This window comes from Egretta garzetta, unplaced genomic scaffold (assembly GCF_000687185.1).
Source record: "Egretta garzetta isolate BGI_Z169 unplaced genomic scaffold, ASM68718v1 scaffold148, whole genome shotgun sequence".
Classification (NCBI taxonomy): Eukaryota; Metazoa; Chordata; class Aves; order Pelecaniformes; family Ardeidae; genus Egretta; species Egretta garzetta.
Window position 1 is genome coordinate 3,303,531 of NW_009260669.1, and position 19,023 is coordinate 3,322,553.

Here is a 19,023-nt window from a genome sequence, read left to right on the forward strand (position 1 = left end):
CTGATCCCAGATGATCTACAAAGATGCTTTTTAGTCCCTCACCTTTTATTTGTAACCAAATGTAATCAGGAGATGTTAAACTAAGGCTAATCTTTCTCAAATAAAAGCAAATACACACTAACTTAACAACACCACACATATGTAAGCCTTTCTCTTTTTTTTGCTTATCTTATTAAATTTGCAGCTTAGCAGAGTGCTGGATGTGTAGATCTCGCACAATACTGAGACATACGGTGTGACTGTGTTAACATTATGTGGGAACCCTGGCCAAGATTTTCAAAAGTTGGTGCCAGAAGTTAGGCTCCTAAATAAACCTCCAATTTGCCAAAATGCATAGTGCTTCGCACCATCCAGTGAAGTCAGTAAGAGCTGCTGGATCTAACACCTATTAAAATTGTGACAATTACTTGGGAACTTAGCTATAAGGTATGTAAAAAAAAATCCCTTTCATTTAATGATGCATCTTTAGTTCAGCAGTGCTGTTGTCTACTGACAATTTTAAAACAGAATGCTCTTCCCTATGAGCTTCAAAAGAGTTTCTATTTCAAGTGTGTGGAAAATCCCAGTTTAAAAGTGACTTGTCACATTGAGACTTTGACCCACTTAACAACGAGACTCAAACACCCATAGGCTAGATACACAACAGGGACTTGATAATATTGAGTTCAGTAGGCGTCTGCTTGGTGGATTTTGCAACATCCAGGCTGGGAAATTTTATGCATTTCACAAGGAGATCTAAGCACCACACCAGCAAGTCATTCTCCTGGGAGCATCTGAAGTAGCCAGTGCAAAACACTAAGGCGTGAAATATTTCTTAAATCTCTCCCATATTGAGAAATTAGATGTCTTGGTCTGGGCTTCCCTCCTAGGGGAGGTGTCCCTCCATTCCAGGCACGTGGACCAGAGCCATCCTGGGAGTTCCTCACTCCTTCCTGTTGAACGTGTTTCACTTTTCATGAGATAATTACCTCTCAGCTTAGCCAAAAGTAGTGAGAATGTTGCTCAGATGTTAACCAAGAAGGAAGAAGATCTGTTTTCCTCTGAAAAGCTCTCTATTTTATGTTAAGCGCGGTAGGAACTGGAAGACCAGACCCTCCCTCAGAGGGAATGAATTAACCACATAATGCTTTTCTCCCAAGCTCGCAGTGAATGGATATTTAACTAGCACGGAGATAGGGCCTTGTACTCAGCATTCTCCTACGATGTAATGTAAAGTCTTCCGAGCTCTAAATAAATTCCCTTATCACTGATCCATCAAGCAAAAAGCAGAGAAACAGAAGTACCTTCAACTAGTGACTTCTGTGTTAAATGGGTACCTCCCACGCACCCTACACATTGCATTTTATTTGTAGTGTTTATAAAGAAATGCAAAGTCTGAGTCCTGAGGGGTTAAGATGTAACACTGAAGACTGGTGTGAGCTTCCAAGATGCCCAGAAGTACTTTAAAAAATGGTGTACTTATAGATTTATGATCTGTGGATTATATGACAACTGAGAGATGGCTCTCAGGGCATAGGCACTTATGTGCCATTGGACATTCAACCATAAGACATTCTGAAGATGAAACTTGGGCTCCTGAGTGGCTTAAATGCCGTGTGGCTTTTCCTTTGTATTCTGATCAGAGCTGCACAATACATTTTGCATTTGGACATGCCTGCAAAAAGCCTTAGTGCTTCTCTATAGGATGGATAAGTTGTGCCAGGAGGACCGGGCACTCAGCAGGGAGACTTCCATGTTAACCTTGTAACTACTCCAAGCAAGCCTGGAAGAGGGCAGGGGGAGGGGAATGAGTCAGGTTCTTCAGGAGACAGACAAACAGTGAATTTGAACTGGAATCTACCTCACTCCACCCCACCAGAAAAAGCACAAACAAAACAAAAAGATCCCTACAAATAAATTGAAGTCCCCAGCTTTTTTTTTTTAATATAGAGTTTGCAACCCACATTGGATGTGCAAGGATTGTTCTACCCTGTTCCAGTGTTTGCCTTGAGCACTTTATATTGCTTTTCTGGTTTAGCCACCTGTGTTGTTGATAGAAAAGTCTGACATAGGAGAGCATTAATCTGAGGCTAACTGGGCTGAGACCTGCTAGGTGAGTGAACTTGACTGCAGGTGGCACTTTGCAATTCTGTGCTGACCTTTGCCAGCAGGAAAGGTGACGGGGTTTGCAGCGTTTCGAAAGGTTGCTATGAGTTGAAAGGTGATTCATGTTGGGGAAAACAGGTTGGTAAGTAGGAGGACGTGGAGGAGGCTTTCTCAGGAAAATAAACCCATAAAGTGAAACATTTCACTTAATTAAGCAGCCCCATTTAGAGTGGGGAGATCAAAGGAGAGAGGAATTGGAGAAGCAAAGAATGCAGTCTATCCCATAAAAGATCAGGTGAAAGAGGAAGATAAGTCTAAAAATAACAAGGGAAACCTGCACAACCCTCATGTTTTATGAACACACTTATTAGAGCAGCAAAATTAACCAGACAGGAGGACAGGGGGAGGCTTTTTGGCAGACAGTATTTCTCTGTGGCTCAGCCAAGTCCCAATGGGATGGACACCACATCTCAATCAGCCTCTGCACTGGATTCACAGAAGAAATAAAGGAAGGGGTTTCACTGAAGAAAGGGAGGAAAAACAACAGAGAGAGAAAAAGATGAAAAACATCACAGGAGAACCTGAGGGCTTGTAAAGGAACTTGTTTAAAAAAAAAATACACAAAGAATTCAGGAGCCTAGGGTCTTCTTCAGATCTGGATTGGAAAGAGCTGAGACATAAAACTCTTCAAATGCACAAAAGCAATGTAGTTAAGAAGTGACTTACACTGCAAGAATCTTACTTTGCTGAACCAGAGCTTTGTTTTGAACCTTTGGCAAATCAGTTAGTAAAATACCCAGGTCAAAAATATTTTATGTTGCCTTGGATAGAAGTTAGAGTCCTAGGTTCTGCAGTAGATCAGACTAAGCATTAATCTGCATCTTTAAACACCGATATTCCTCTAAAAATCTGACTTCAATGACATTTACTCACCATCAATGAAATGAGGACCGCTTTGTATGCCATCACAATTTCCAAACGGGCACTGTGAGTTGCTCTGATACTGCAATGGTTACAGCTAAATAGATAGGCTAGAAATGTTTTTTTCCTCCTAATTCACTGAAAATCTTGTTCAAATGCCTTCTATGATTACTGAGAGGGCGTTATGAAAACTCTGTTTCAGAATACAGAACATGCTTTAAAGAAAGTCCTTGATAATTTCTTTATCAATTTCCTGGGTGAAACCCTAAGAGACTGGACATAAACTGGATTTGCTGTCTGGGGACAGCTGCAGACATGCAAGTCCAATTTTTAAACAGTTAAAGGAGATAGAGCAAAAGCGCCCTTGGTTTTCAAATCGCCCTTTGTGCTGGGTCCCTGCTGCATGGTTTTTCTGTCTCTTTTTATTTTTTTCCCCAGCTTCTAAATTGAAATAATTTGAATCCTTGCCTCCGTTTAATTTCCTTCATTTCCACTTGCTCTTTAATACCGCTGGGAGAAGCTAGAGTAAAAGATCTTGCTGTAAATTTTGCAGCACCAGTGGTGTGAAGCGTGCCGGAGATCGCCAGCCGCCCTGCTCGGGGGTCTTCCAGCGACGCCAGAGGGCAGGCAGACCACGCCGCGGAGCCCGCACCCGGGGCAGGCAGGGGCTCCTGCTGCCTGCACGCTGCTCGGCATTGCGAAGGCATGATATCATGGTCATGTTGGGAGTTTATCTCCGACACAAATTGCCACAGGAAGTATTTTGTCCAAATTTCAATATCAAAGTGGTCACAGCCTCTATGGTGAACAGCTTTATTTACTTAGGAGATAAAGGCAGCTGAGCAGAAAGTTAAATTAGGGTAAGCAGTCTCCTGCTTCTGTATAAAAGCTGAAAGGAAGTCAATGCATCTTTCAAAGCCAAACATCAAAGGAAACACATTTCCTAGTATAGTCATTTTTAGACTTTGTCGTAACTTAAAATATAAGAAATGTAAAAACAGGGCAGTGCTGACTATGCTAACTGTAGGCAACACTTAGGTAGAACTTAAATGTCAAAAATGTTCTAGTAACTTAAAAAAGGATAGATTATCCCTCTTTGGCTTTGTTCTGAGCATTCCTGAACAACCCCATAGCTGGCAAGAAATTATGGAATTAATTATTAAGGAACAACATTTCAGCATTCACACTGCAATGTTCTGCAGGGGTGTAACACGCTGCTGCTTGTCCTTGCCTTTGAGCACGGTGCTACTTTTTCAGATCCAGACTAAATCTGGTCATATCTACAGGTTTGGCATAGCCCATTATAAGATGAGAGCATGGCATGAATCTACTTATTTCAATACCCTATATTAAACTGAGCCTGAAGTATGCTGAAGTCTGAGAGTAGTCCAGCTCACTAAGACAAAAGATAAATAAGTATGCAGCAATATATTTACCTTATCTACATAGCAAATATTACAGATATTTTTCTCCCAAGAGCTTTCTTCAGTAAAATCCACTTCCCTTTTCAATCCTTGGTCAGACAAACTCCTACAAAGATCCACGGGGTATGACGGTCCCAAGGATTTTTATGAAGACATTTTCTCACAGCTTAAGGTGCTTAAAGGAAGCAGTTGGTGAGCTAAGAGGTGGTTTAAGGAAAATATGTTTATCTTTAAACTTTTCAACTTTTAAAATACTTGCTGGCATGGATATTCAAATCAGTGATAAAGATCAGCATTGACAAGCTTCAGCATGACATGTTTCCTTCCTTGTGAATCCCAGCTCAACCATGTGATGGCTAATACACTCAAAAATGCAATGAGCTTATGACCCGTCTATCTGTGCAGAGTGTTCGTCCATATGGGGCACTCTGAGTTTTTAAAGAGAGTTATTTTAATCTCTTTAGATGCCATGGGACCAGCTATTGTTCTCACTAGCACCATTTTCGTACTTAACACTAAATGCATCTGCACTTCTTAACCAGTAATGGAGTTGCACATGAAAAAAAAAAAAAAGTAATCTTTTCTGGGCGCACTATATATTCTGTGAGAGAGAGAGATGTGCAAGCCTACAGTGTCTAAATTGTCTATATTAGGAGCGTATTTGCTCCAGCAGCGCAGATCCTAGACAGGCCAAGTCTCTGGAGCTGCCTTCCTCTTTATAGAGAGCTGCCCTTTGCGACTTGCCTGCAGCTGAGAGGAGGGAATCAGCGCTCAGGGCCTGACCTGCTGTAGCCTGGGCCCACCGAGTGAGTGCAGCAAACAGCATGGGCTTGGACCATGCAGTTGGGTCCATTGGAAGGATGATGAAGAAAACATAGAGCCACAAGGAAATGTGTGAAAAGAAGAGCTAAATAAACTAGATAATCTGGACTGAAGCAAAGGTTACACCAGTGCTGATGTCATGGAAATAGTGCAGAAACACACAGATGGCTTCCAGGCAAGGTACCAGCAGCAGTCCAACCTCAGTAGCTCAGCGCTTGGCTGGATTTATGCAGCTGCCTAGTGGGAGTTCACTGAATACCCAACCAAGATATTGTAAAGCTATCCTGGGTAATACCTGCCTTACTCTTAATTCACTGCTCTTTTACATTCGACATAAAAAGGGTTGCTCAAAGTTGTGATGACTTTTTAAAATTAGATGCATTTTTTGGAAATACTATTTTCTTCCTCAGCCGTAAGGCAGGTCTGTGCTTTTCCAAACTTAATCCCAAGAAAGAAGTGGGGGAAGAATTTTTTAATAACTCTTTCAAAATTTTCGTCTTTTTTTGGCCTGATTGTTACATCTGAAGTCTAAGAGATTGGAATTTAGATGCGTTTCCAGATATTAAGCTTCTCTTTTCTTCATATCCTTATCTTTCATTACATAAAATCTCCAGCAACTAAATCCTCATTTTGCTTCAAAACACAACAAATGGACAAACACACATAGTAGAATCAATGACCATATCTCAAGGAACAGGATTTTAACAGACACAGAGATAACATATATACAAGACTTCAAACAAAATACCTCATCATAACCTAATACTCCATAAAGAAATGCCTTTGGCTTTTTATGAAGTGTTGATGCCTTAGAGGTGGTCCCAACAGAGAGAAATAAAGCTGTAAAGTGGGAGGCCACAATATGAGAGACGATCAGGAAATAGGCAGTCTGGACACAATGTTATCTCAGACACATGGAAGAACCTATATTTATATATATAAACCTATAAAGGGTAGGTAAATGTCTGAGCTGTCAACAGAAGGAAAAAGGTTGAGAGGATAATTTGAAACATCCTGAGTGGAAAATATAAATTACCAATCTAGGGGGTGGCGTGTGAAGGATGATTGGTTTTGAGTAAAAATAGAAGTATGTAATTAAGGAGACACTTACTGTACCAGGTCTGGGATATGGGATACGGCCTTCATATTGTACCCACCGATGATCCACACTCTCTTTGTGAGCATAAGGGCCATTGAAAACAGCTCTGATATCTGCCATGCTGTACACACAAACTGCAGAGCCCTTGAAGACAGAACTGAAAAAAGCAGACAGATTGACATGTATATTGTAAACACATCTTCGGTGCATGCCTCACCCAGAGAATTAACCAATTTCACTGACCCTGATGGGGTTTGGATCAATCTTACACCTGAGAGTTGATATAAGCAATGCTAAATAACAAACAATGTGGAAATGTCTGATAACTACAGATATTTAATACCACTGTCATTACAGTTTAAAGCTTTGCTTGGTTGAAATCTGGACTTAGCCTTTGGGACCACTTGGTAGACTGACATTTTTTCTAGTGGCTGACAGGTTTTAGCTATCATTTATTAGCTATTATGATTGGAATTTTCTGCAAATGAAGGACATTCCTTTATATTGTGTTCACATCTGGAAGTCTGTATATTGGTGATATTACAGATGATGGGTCTAAGAATTACAAGTTGCATGGGACAGACAATAAAAAGAGACATAAACATTTCTTTTTCTATGTCTTTTTCCTTTTTTTTAATGCATTTTTCTCAAAAAAACCCTCAGACAGTCCAGTTTTCTGAAGGACACCACGCCATGTTGTTGAGTGACATGTACTTTAGTTACTTCATATACCCTTTCATTCATTGTGCAACATTTCATTCAATTTTAAATATTTTATGTGGTTATATATTCTATGGAGACACTGTAGTGGCTGCTTCAGAGCTAAGGAGTGCCTTGGCAAGTTTTCATTGTACTCATACTGATCAATTTTTAGCTAGTCCTTATTATTACAATGAATTCAAAGGTTTGGAGACAAAAGAAAGAATTAGTTGTTTCCTTTCTGACAGTTCTATATGGAGCACCTCACTATTGCAGCTGAGAGGTTCATTACTTAATTAATCTACCCCCATGAGATAAAGATGGGTTTGTCTACTATCAACTCCTGTCTATAAAAACGCTGAAATATCACTTTAGAGTACAGTGGGGTTTGATCCTAAGAACAGTTGGTGTCAAGTTGTTGCTTTCAGAAATTATGCTTTACGACAATGTTTTGTCTTAAATAGTAACTACTGGTTGCTCAAAAAATATCTTTGAAATTTGTAAGTTCAACTACATGAGGTTAAAATAAACTAGCACACTTTTAATTGTTAAATTTTCATTATTTTTGACTATCATTCTCAGAAGTGAGTCACTCATATATTTAGGAACGTATTTTCACTTCTGCAAATATTGTCCTTAGTGACTACAGCCCCAATATCGCGAGTCTTATTCAAGCAGTCTCTCACTGGTCTCAGAAATCAGGATCTAGTAATAGAAGGGTTTAATAAAAGGTCTGAGCAAGATCTTCAGCATTTCCTTCCAGAGGCAAACATGATCCTAATGCATACCTTGTTGTAGTGAAGACTCCGTATACAAGCGGATTTCTCTCATCTCTTGTAGAAAGTAAGAATATATCTTCTGCAATGGGAAAAATGTTTTATTTCTTAAAATTAAACATCTATTGAACACTTCTGCATTTACCATTTATAATTTGGAGATTTGTAAATATATAACACATTTTTCTCTGAATTTTAATTTCTGCCACATGCATTTGTGCTAATATTCTGAAGTTCGTCCACTTGCAAATAGTCTGGTTTTTATACAGAGTCAGCTTTTCACATTCCAGCTTTTGGAGTGAAAATGAAAAAGCCCATATTTCTGACCAGACTAATTCCGGTTATAATCAGGGACTTCTAATGAAAGACAGAAACATTGCCAGCACTGTTTGGAAAGTGAATTAAATCAGAACAGGACATAGTGCTTCTACAAACAAGAAAAAAAACAACAAGCAAAACTGATGTCAAAATAAACCATTGAAGATAACTCAACTTACGCAGCTCATCAAAATGTGTGTCTGCTCCTTCAGGACCGGGTATCGAGCACACAAGCCTGGCTTTCAGAAAAGTAGTCCACTTGTTTATTAGGCTCCGTTGACCTCCCATATCATTCTAATAAAAATAAAGTAAGACAACTTAAATATTAAAAAAATAAGAAGAGTTTTTATATATAGTCCATGAAAGCACAGTATTGACTGTACTTCTTCAGTGTGATTCCACAGGTTGATCTTACTACAACTATGACAAATAAAAAATCGTCTTTTTTTCCTTTTTTTTTTTTTAAGTGCAGGACAGCCTTTTTATAAGTAGCTCCTGTAGTCACTTCTCAGCTCAGAGAGTGAGCAACTAAAATTTCCTAATTATACCCAAATCTTATCAGCTTTACAGCCGGAATGCCATGAAACATATGACTATATTATATCATTTCTTGTTCCCTGTGATGCTAATTTTTGCAATCAGTTCTTCTTCAAGAATTCTCTGTGTATTCTCTAATACAGAATATTTTTGATAGATTTCTCAAAAAAGAAAAAAACTATTCATCAGCAGGTCTGGCAATTTAAATACACAGTTTGTTTTGTGTAGAGATATGTATTGCAAGGAAAACCAGTTATACCATTTTAATAATCATTGTTACGGAAATACCAGTCTATCTTCCATAAAAGGGATTTTTTCTTCATTTATTTTGCTATGGACTCAAATTTCCTTTAGTCATTGGAGAAAGAAAAAAAATCTATAAACAGTCACTTGAAATTTGAATTATCCTTCTGAAGGGTAGGTGACCTTCTACTGACTTGAATTCTATAATCCTACACGCTTTGGTTAGGTAGGTGGAAGGAAGACAGGATACACTAATTCCATCTAACTACATTTAAGAAAGTAAGATATTTCTAAAATATTCGGGGATTTTCCAACATGTTCCCTTGAAGGAAATTAAATACTGTGACAGAATTATTTCAAATACTGATGATTATGAGAAGAAATGTGACAAAACCAAGAATAAACAGTTGTTAGGAAAGAAAAAAAAAAGGTGTGGGGATAGAGTGGATCTTAAAGAAAGTTTTAAATTTTAAGAAGCTGGAACTAGGATTTCGCTTAGGAGCTTGCCTCCTTCCACTGAATATATGAAAAATCTAATGAATTACATTTCTCTGTCCTCTTTGGCCTCAAATAACAGATCTATTTTGGTTCCACAATGCTATTTAGACCCCAGTTTTTTCATATTGAAAACTCTAAGGGCAATGATATTCCCGCAGGAACCAAAAATTCAAACACTTAAGAGAAATATTATCACCAACAGTAGTGTCCCAGCTATCGGTTCTGAATTACTCCATGAAGGTGCCTACTTCTTTTCATTTACAAATTCTGAAGCCTAGGGATCTGTGTTCTAAATTTAAGCACCACAAATTTGGCCATAAATATTCATCCCCTCTGGATTCATTAGGAGAAATTAATTTTTTTCTTTTTTTTTTCCTTAATTGGCTTTGTAACTCTTTAGGTGTAGAACAAGCCAGTAGGAAACACTGGGTAGGGGGAAATACATGGTACTTCCGTGGATTGTATTTGGCCCTTCAGGGCTGCATCATAAATATTACAGTCATTCAGAAAGATGGTTTTAAGTGCTGAAATTCATTTCACAAGGAGTAACACTTCTCTGGCAATACACTTTTAACCAATTTCCCTTTTCATGTACTTGCTACCTTTAAATAGGTTAGCTCACTTGGAAATGATTCCTGTTAATCTATCGCCTGTGGAACTCCTATTCTTACAAGAACTGCTACCTCCTCTCTTGATTTCCTGAGGTTCTGCCAAGCCTGAAGCTTTGCATCTAGCCAACAGATTTATTACAAAGGTGTCAAAATTAGCAGCCTGAAGCCAATAGGAAAAAGAAGCTCTGCATGTGTGTGTTCTGTTCAAAGGCACGACAGATAAACTTTGTGGTGTAAATAAAACCAAACAATTACACAGAGGCAACAAAGAATCTTAAAAAGCAAGAAACATTAAGTTTTCCTTCCTCTGGCAATTTGGATTAGTTAAGCAATTCTCACGTTGCAGGGCTTCCACTTTGATTTCTGGTGGAAGTGCATCACAGGACTCTGAGATGTTTCTAACTGCCTGGCTAGGATCAGAAAGTGGGGAGAAAGCAAGATGTGATGGGGCTGGAATGGAAATTCACCCTTGTCTAGCTCCTGCTCCTGTCATCACAGGCATTCAGCTTCTGCAAGAGATGGGAAAATACGTACTTGTGTTTTACCACCCTTAAGTCGTGATCCAACACAGGATTTTCACAAATGCTTATTTTAAATATATCAGTAATTCCACTGAGTTCCCAAAGAGTAATGTGAACCAAATACTGTGCTCAAAGGAAGCAGCCTTAGCAAGTGCTATGTGCCTTAAAGTATAAGATTCCACTGGATTTAAGATGTATCCGTATTTCCTCACTCTCAAGCCAGGACATGATGTTAACCATGTTACTTGAATTTAAGAGACATTAGACATTCACTAGGTGTGCCTTACAGATCCAAAAGCTGCCAATAACACTGTACAGTTTATAAAGGAGCAAGGGGAATTCAATGACCAGCCAGCCCTCCATATCTACCAAGTCCTTCTGAAGTCAGTCAGAGTGACAAATGGTGCAGAAAGGGAAAGACTGAAAAGACCCTTCCCTGATTTAGATGGTTGCACATATAATATGCTGACATATCCTCCAATATGCTTCTTCCTACTGCCATGGCTGAATGAAACAAAATGTACATTTAATTAGGTGGATGCTTTTCTTCATGTTTTTTGGGTTTGAGGGTTTTTTTGGTTTTGGTTCTGTTTTGGTTTTTTTTTTTTTTTAGCAGCCATATAATACTCTTCAACTCTTTACGTTATCTCTGAATAAGGCAGTGTCTTTGTTTTCCTAGTTGGGTTAAAGTGCAGGAATTGACAAACGCCATGACTATTTTATCTGCAGGTAGAATTAGCTCAGCTCAGACCAAGAAGGTTCAAAAACTACTAATAGTATAGCCATATCTTTGCTCCCGGACTCTCAAGTAGTAGTTGTTTTATTAAGCACTGGAAATCTCAATTTTTTTGAGGAAAGTGCACCCCTTCCTTCCTAACACTATTTTTTGGTGCATATTAGGTCAGTCTTTGACACGCCTTGGGGCTCCAGGTGCTGGAGAAGATGTGTTTATTCTCCTTTCCTTCAGACCATGTTGGCATGAAGTCATTAGCTATGCATCATATCTACCTGCTCTGCTGCAGATTCCTTGGACCATCATAGTTCATGATTATTGGCCTCTGAGAGGTTGGCAAAGGACATATTGGCCCAAAATCTTTTTGAGACTGGGTTGGTACAGAAGGAAGACAGTCCCCTCTGTGTAAAAGATTATTTAATAATGTCAGTTTGTAATGAATTACTAACGTGCTCAAATGCTGCAAGCTGGATGTAGAACATGATGTTAATACAATAAGGTGTACAGGCTGGGTAGTCAGTGGATAAGAAAAAATGAATAGAAAAGAGGAAATCACCAAAGCAGAAGCCAGTCAGTGCGTAGGTGAACAAAAATAAGGATTTAACACAAAGTTACAGAATCCTAAGAAAACTGCTGGACTGATTTACACCAAGCAAAGACTTATTTCAACCCTACTGGTAGTGTGTGGTAAACTGGATGCACTGGAATTATTTTGGTCAAGAGATAATGGTACTGAAGACAAAGAATGTTAAATATTTCGGGGACATGAGACAAGAAGACAAGATAAACTTAAGTCCTGAGAGAGGGGAAGGCAGATGAGCAAGTCTTTCATTCCAAAAATACGGCTAATTCGCTTGTAACAGAGGAGCAGCCATGAGTATCTGAAATCTTATCTCCCAAAATATCACTTCTAAGCACACTGGATTAGCAGTGTTTACTATAAACTTTGTTGCAGTACAGAGGAAGGTACTTACGACTACATATTTCTTTTTGAATATAAAGGTTTAATTAGCACTTACTGCTTTGTAATTTCACACACTGTAACAGATACCAACACTTCTGTCTGAAATACCTTCTCTTTAACAGAACAAAGTGCCTGTAAAATCTTAGTTACTTGTATTTGCCTGAGTTAGAGATTTAGGTAATTGCCAACTGGAAGGTGGGCAGCTCAGTCTGTCACCTGTTGAGGAAACATCACCAAAAGATATCACAAAGATTTAAAAACAGAAATTATCTAGATAAATGGGGAAGTAATCCAACATGATTTTAATAAATCAGACAGACTCTCATTCTTAAAATATCCTAAAATTTCAACCCTTTTCAATGAGATAGTTCTAAAAAAATAATTTGTTCGAGTAAGAAGTCAGGTTTATACCAAACTACATGAAGAATTCAGATATCTGATGTACAACTTTAACGAGCACAGAGAAGTGTATGGCTTTCTGACATCCAGGAAGAACATTGTTAAATGCTACAATGTAAAATTTGTGAAGTAAATTAAGGTCGTATCATACAGATTTCTTGGGAGACTTCCATGGAAATCTCGGTTTCCTGATCTGCAATTTTTTTATAACTGAGAAAAATAACAGGTTTTTCAAACCCTCTAGTTAAAGACAAGTTTATAATGAAAATGAAAACCATCAGAAAAAATATTATCCTATGAACAAGTGATATAAAATCAATTTGTATTAAAGATTTCCTGTTGTATCTATTTCCTATTCTATTGTATCATATATCATATAAGTGTAGCTTCATTAAAATGCACAAATGTTAGTCTTGGAATCCAGTAGGCAGGAAAACAGATGGCAACAAAGCTAAAGAACATCTGCATCTCTGGGGTTTTAAATCTCTTATTTGTTTGTAAGTAACAGTGACAAATTGAACATTAGAACAAAAAGTGGTTTTCTGAAAATCAATCAACATCAAAGATGTCAAACACTGTGATTCATAAAACTTTAAAGACAGTAATTATCCTGAACAGCCTCTTCAATCAAAAAAAAGAAAAAAAGACAATGAGTGGAATTTCTAGAAGCAGGTTATTAATTAGATTCAGTGGCAAGATATGCAGAAGGACCATCCAAAGTGAATTCCTGGCCTGTATAAAAGGAAATGCTGGAGAACAGAGGGGAAAAGTGCTGAAACTGCAAAAGGCCCTGGAGCCCTTCTCCTGTGTTAAGCCTAGCTACACTAAAAAGCCACCAGAAACAAATGGCATCCTCAGCAGCAAAGCCTTGCATTATGGGAAAAAACAAAACAAAACAAAACAAAAAAAACTTCTAGAAGATTTTATAAATGGAGAAACAACCAACTTCTTTGGAATTCTGTCTTCAAATTCATAGTTCGTTTTTAATTATTTCATTTTACTTTGCATATTCAGCCCCTACCCAAGTCTGTTAGGTACTGACCTAACACAGGAAAGTAAGGTTTCCTCCTTCAGGAATTCAGGTTCAAATTTCATGTCCAAACCATACTAATGTCTGATGAAGATTGCTCCTATGATTTCAGCATGCTATGGGTCAGATCCAGAAACATCAAGCAACACATGAAGTGTGACTTGAGAGAGAATAAAAACACACTTGCAATATAAACAAGAGAAAGGAAGCACATGCAATTTTAGATCTTTGCTCTGCTGTGGATACCTTGAGTAGACTTGGGGAAGTCAGTTCGCCTCTGTGTCTGCAGTCCCCATCTGACAGTGAGAGTGGTGACTCTGTTTAGTAATTCCGCTGTTTCCATGAGATTACAGAACCTTTCATGGGGAAAGCTTCTCATTACTGGATTGCATATTGCTTCATATTAAGATGGCACCAAACCCTCTGGACACTGCGGATGTTGCTAGCATATAATACTTCCACTGCTTCAACTAGCTGATCCAAAGATGAGGATTTGAGTGGGACTCAGTCTCATGTACCACATGCTTGCTCACAATAATGTCCCCTATCAAGTCTAGCCTGGTAGAATGACGCAATTTTTCAGCCTACGGACAGTGCTTTGCAAGGGCTCTGCCACTGCAGTAGCATTTGCACGTAATTAGACAACAGAACTAAAGATGCAAACACACACAGAACCCTGCTAGGAACTGCGCAAAGTTGCACATCACCTCAACAAGAAAGCCAGGAATAAACCCAGTCTTCCTGATTTCCAGGGTGATGCACCAGCCTGGTGCCTCTACGGTGCTCCTCAGACCATCAGAATGCAGGATTCATGTCCTTTATCTCCTCCAAAAGTATAATCAGGAGTTCCTCTAGATTTGTGTGGCTTGGCCATTAAGCTTTCTGCTCGGCAAACCTGCTTTCAGAGAATCCTTCTATGATAATTTTCATATCTTTCCTGAGAGCTCAGTACCATCACAACTTGAAAGTGTCCTGGTTCAAGCTGGGATAGAGTTAATTTTCTTCATAGAAGCTAGCATAGTGCTGTGTTTTGGATTTAGTACCAGAAGAATGCTGATAACACACTGATGTTTTTAGTTGTTGCTAAGTAGTGCTTAGACTGCTCAAGGACTTTTTGAGCTTCTCCTGCTCGGCCAGGTGCATAACAAGCTGGGAGGGAGCACAGCCGGGACGGCTGACCCAAACTGACCAAAGAGCTATTCCAGACCATATAACGTCATGCTTGGGGGGAGTTAGTCGGTTGATCAGGGGGAGAGGGATCACGGCTCAGGGAGTGATTGCAGCTCAGGGAGTCATCGCGGCTCGGGACAGGCTGGACATCGGGCAGCGGGTGGTGAGCAATTGCATTGTGCATCACTTGTTTTGTATATTCTGTATATTCTCTTACCATTATTATTATTACTATTGTTATTATTTCCTCTTATTAAACTGTCTCTATCTCAACCCATGGGTCTTACTTTTTTTTTTTCCTATTCTCTCCCCCATCCCACTGAGGGAGGGGGGAGTGAGCGAGCGGCTGCGTGGTGCTGAGTTGCCAGCCGGGTTAAACCACAACAAACAGAAAACTCATAGTCTAGAGTACAGGTGTGGAAAACCCCAGGCTGCCTTTTAGTCCCTGGGACTTGTAATTTCTGAACACCTTTCTGAAACCATCGCCCATCACAATGCACAGCTTATCTTGGCTCCCTGCTTATTTTCCCCATTCTGAGACAGAGCCATCATGTCAGGCACTAAGACTGAAGGGTCCTCATCATTAGTGCAGTATATTTATTGATTTCATAACCTGCCACTGCTCTGTACTGGCTGACTTCACTCCCTTAGTGTAAACCATACCGCTTGTTGCAAAAGAAATTGGAGAGGTTGAGTAGTTTCTTTTACAGCCTAAGATTATAGTCTGTGGATCAAATAATTCATTGAGTTCCGTGCTCGTCCAAAGTTGATTGCACAACCAGGGTCAAATATAGATCTCAAAACCAAAACAAACAGGAAAGCTAAACATTTGTCTCAACCCATGCCCTTGCCTATCTAGACAGCAGGTTTAGGTAGGAGGGGCACACATCTCTATAGTCTGTGGCTTATGACTTCCTTGGCTGAAAGGAGTAAGTGCCCAGCAGGACTGAACCAGGGAAGTCTTTGGCATAAAACCAGAATGAAGGTCAAGTAGCTGAATGTATGGGAAGATGAACCAGTCCCCTGACCACACATCCTGGCATGAGACCTATGGTTTTCAGTTGCGATAAACGTCCTCTTTCGCATCGTCTTAATGCCTAGAAATATGTGAAAGCCCCGAGTGGGCTGTTCACTCCAACTTCAGTGGAAATTTGAAGTGAGCAAAGGGTGATGGATGAACTAATAAAAAGTGCTAAGGAATTCTTAGGAAAAGCTACCTTAAATTTCGAGTATAATCCGTCTGCATTTTATTTGAGAGTGTTTGACTTGTCTTTACCTATCTCTCATCTGAACTTTCATATATACTTAATACAAATTATATGATATAAATACATTAAAAGGATATAAAAAGAGGAAAAAAAAAACAAAACCTTCAGGTTATGAAATGTAGCATTCCTGATCATGAAGCTACAAGCTTGTCATGTGACTAGATGGATCATGCAATTAATGTCAAATAGGAGACCAAAATTTATATGGTTTCAATGCATTGAGAGCATTCTGAAAGTGAAGCAGTGTGAGATGCAGCACAGGGATGGCTTGGTTTCTTTCTGAACAAATAGGCCTGAATTTGCCATTCAGAATTTCACATTCTTATTTAAATAAGAACACCTTGAATTTCACATTCCAGGGACCCAGTAGGGCAAAGCTACCTTTATAGTCAGTGGAAAATATGTCCTTCAAAGAGTGATTTGTGTTGAAGATGGAAGGAGTCTTCCTCTAAAAAACAGTGATCTGCCTTTATTGATTGAAGCAAATGCCTGGTAATTACTTTCCTAGCTTGGATAAATCCAAGTGCCTGAAGTCACTAGTGTGGGACAGTGTGACCTCAGTATTCACAACTACAAGCTGAGACCTGGAAAAGCATGAGACCAAAAAACAAAAGCAGGTCAACATCTTACAGAGTCCTTTAGAATTTAACATCCTGAAGCATCTACATTTACAACAATGTACTCAATCAACAACGGCAAAGCCTGAACTGCAACCTGTCGTCCATTTAAACATCTGAATCAAAGCACTGAGAAGTCAAAGACTTTAGATTAAACATAGGAACTCCACTCCAATTAACTCTGCAGGCTTCCCACTTCCAGGCTAGTGGGTTATCGACAATGTCTTCTGCAATGAGTCTCTCTGGCAACTAGGATGATTTCCAGAGTTTGCTTCAGAGGTTGTGCAGCTGCATTTCCATAATCCAGTTTTTAAAGCTCTATCTTGACACTGCAATTTCTTTTTCATTTTCCCTGAGGCTCAGTAAAATTCAGTCACACCTCTTTATACATAAGCATAACTTACATATTTTTGCTTCATCTGCAAATCATGATTTCCCCCCTCAAAAACCCACCAATTATACTGTTGAAACACACCCATGAGGGACTAAAATATACAAAACTTCCTATACTCATGCCTGTACTCTTGCCAATAAGAAAAGTTGGACCGAAAGACCTGACAAAGACTGATGTTGTCTCTCGTAATTCATCACAGTTAGAAGCAGATACTATATGGAACTGGCCTGTCTCCAGCACATCAGCCCTTAAAATGAAATCATCTTGATGTGCATCTGCTTTTCTACATAATTTGAAAACTTTTAAATGGCACATAATATTCAAATATCAAATTTGGAAGTCCATGAGGAGCTGGCTGCTGAAAGACCTACTGCTGCAAAGATGCTCAACGAGTAAATGAGGACCAAAGTTATTGTAGGGATGGCATCTTCAAAGTGATTTTAATCATTATCATGGAGAAATAAAAATAAAGAAACAAAGAAATCAACAACAAAAAAGCATTGCCCATCATTAACGTTGTGGCTAGGCAATATTATGGTGACAAAGAAAGTATGCAAGCATGTAATATGCAGTAAGTTAAATCTTGTCTGGAATGAGTTGCCTCCAGAACTGGAAGCAGGCTAGCTGCATGAGCATGGCTCTGAGCCCAGACTAATTAGCCCTGCTGAGAACATGTTAACATGGCTATTTTGCTTCCGGGACCCAAGCTAATACGGCTGAACGGTAAAGCATTACGCTATGCGGACAACTCAAATGGTTTTGGAGATAGATCAATTATCTACGCAGTGATTCATTACACAATACAGAAATACAAAGAATGTTAATGACCCAGTTATCCCTAGTCGCAGTAAAGGCATGGCTAGACTACTTCCAGGACAAGAAAAACACCTTCTAACTTTTACACACAAGCAGCTCCACGGCAGAGCCCACTGGAGACCCTGGACTCGGAGTCACGGAGGCATAGCTCTCTCCTGCCATTCCGGGAATACAAATTGCCTCAAAGCACCAGACGGGAGGCAAGGTCATAGCCTTGAACTCTGCTCATGTTCATGGCTTTGGAAATAAATCACATTACCCAAAGGTGGAATGCAGGGTGTGTCTTGGGCTCTCAACTCAGGAGCTCTTAAAATGATTACATTCCAGTGTGTTTAGAAAGTACAGTTTAACCAAGAGGGCTGTGCCTAATTGCTATATTCTCGTCCCCAGGTACAGCATGGTATATATGAGGGTGGAATGACATACCAAAACAAAAAAGACAAAGAGCTCACTTGTTCCCACTAGAACAAAGGCTGCTTCTGGATACTGAACGCTTTGGGAAATATGGGGAAGCATCAGGAGCCGAAGTCTGATTTCTTGGCAGCTGAGTCTCGGAAATCAGTCTCTAAGACTGCACGCCGTAACTTTTGTAATACATCACCAAAACCGTTAAAGAGAAGCTTGTAACACAGCAAATGCAAGCCGCTGTAATAATAAACAGGATTTTCATACTGCAGCAGAGAGACTACTGCTTTTGGCTAATTTCCACTCCATTCCAATAGAATGAGGTTGTAACTATGAAAGAAATGTGTTTCTATACAGAAAACAAACAAACAAAACCCCCAACAACCTTCCTCCTTCTCCAAAACCTTTCTGTGTACTCCTGTATGTTAGGATTTTCATTTCTCCCTTTATTTGAGGAAAATAGGAGGGAAACCTAGGTCTTTTCTAGCGCTATATTTGTGCATAATTGAGGTTGTCCTTAAATAGAATTACAATTCTGTCATCATTTTGTGGTGGATGTGTATACAAAAAAGTAGCTGACTTGTTACTTGACAGCAAAGGGCACATTGCATGGATGCTGCAATTCTTTTTTCAGAATCTGGCTTAGTGTGGAATGACTGTGTAGTGTCTTTAG

The 19,023-nt window shown here is 39.3% G+C and overlaps 1 protein-coding gene across 6 annotated transcripts in view; it reads right to left on the reverse strand.

Moving 5' to 3' along the window:
- Nucleotides 1-19,023, reverse strand: part of SEMA3D (semaphorin 3D) — a 150,931-nt gene that overhangs the window by 33,169 nt on the left and 98,739 nt on the right. For all 6 annotated transcript variants that reach the window (XM_035901097.1, XM_035901094.1, XM_035901095.1 and 3 more), the window contains 3 exons: nucleotides 8,324-8,438; nucleotides 7,839-7,908; nucleotides 6,364-6,508 (listed from right to left, as the gene is read on the reverse strand). In XM_035901097.1, the coding sequence (XP_035756990.1) occupies nucleotides 6,364-6,508; nucleotides 7,839-7,908; nucleotides 8,324-8,438 (330 nt within the window). The remainder of the gene's footprint in view (nucleotides 1-6,363; nucleotides 6,509-7,838; nucleotides 7,909-8,323; nucleotides 8,439-19,023) is intronic.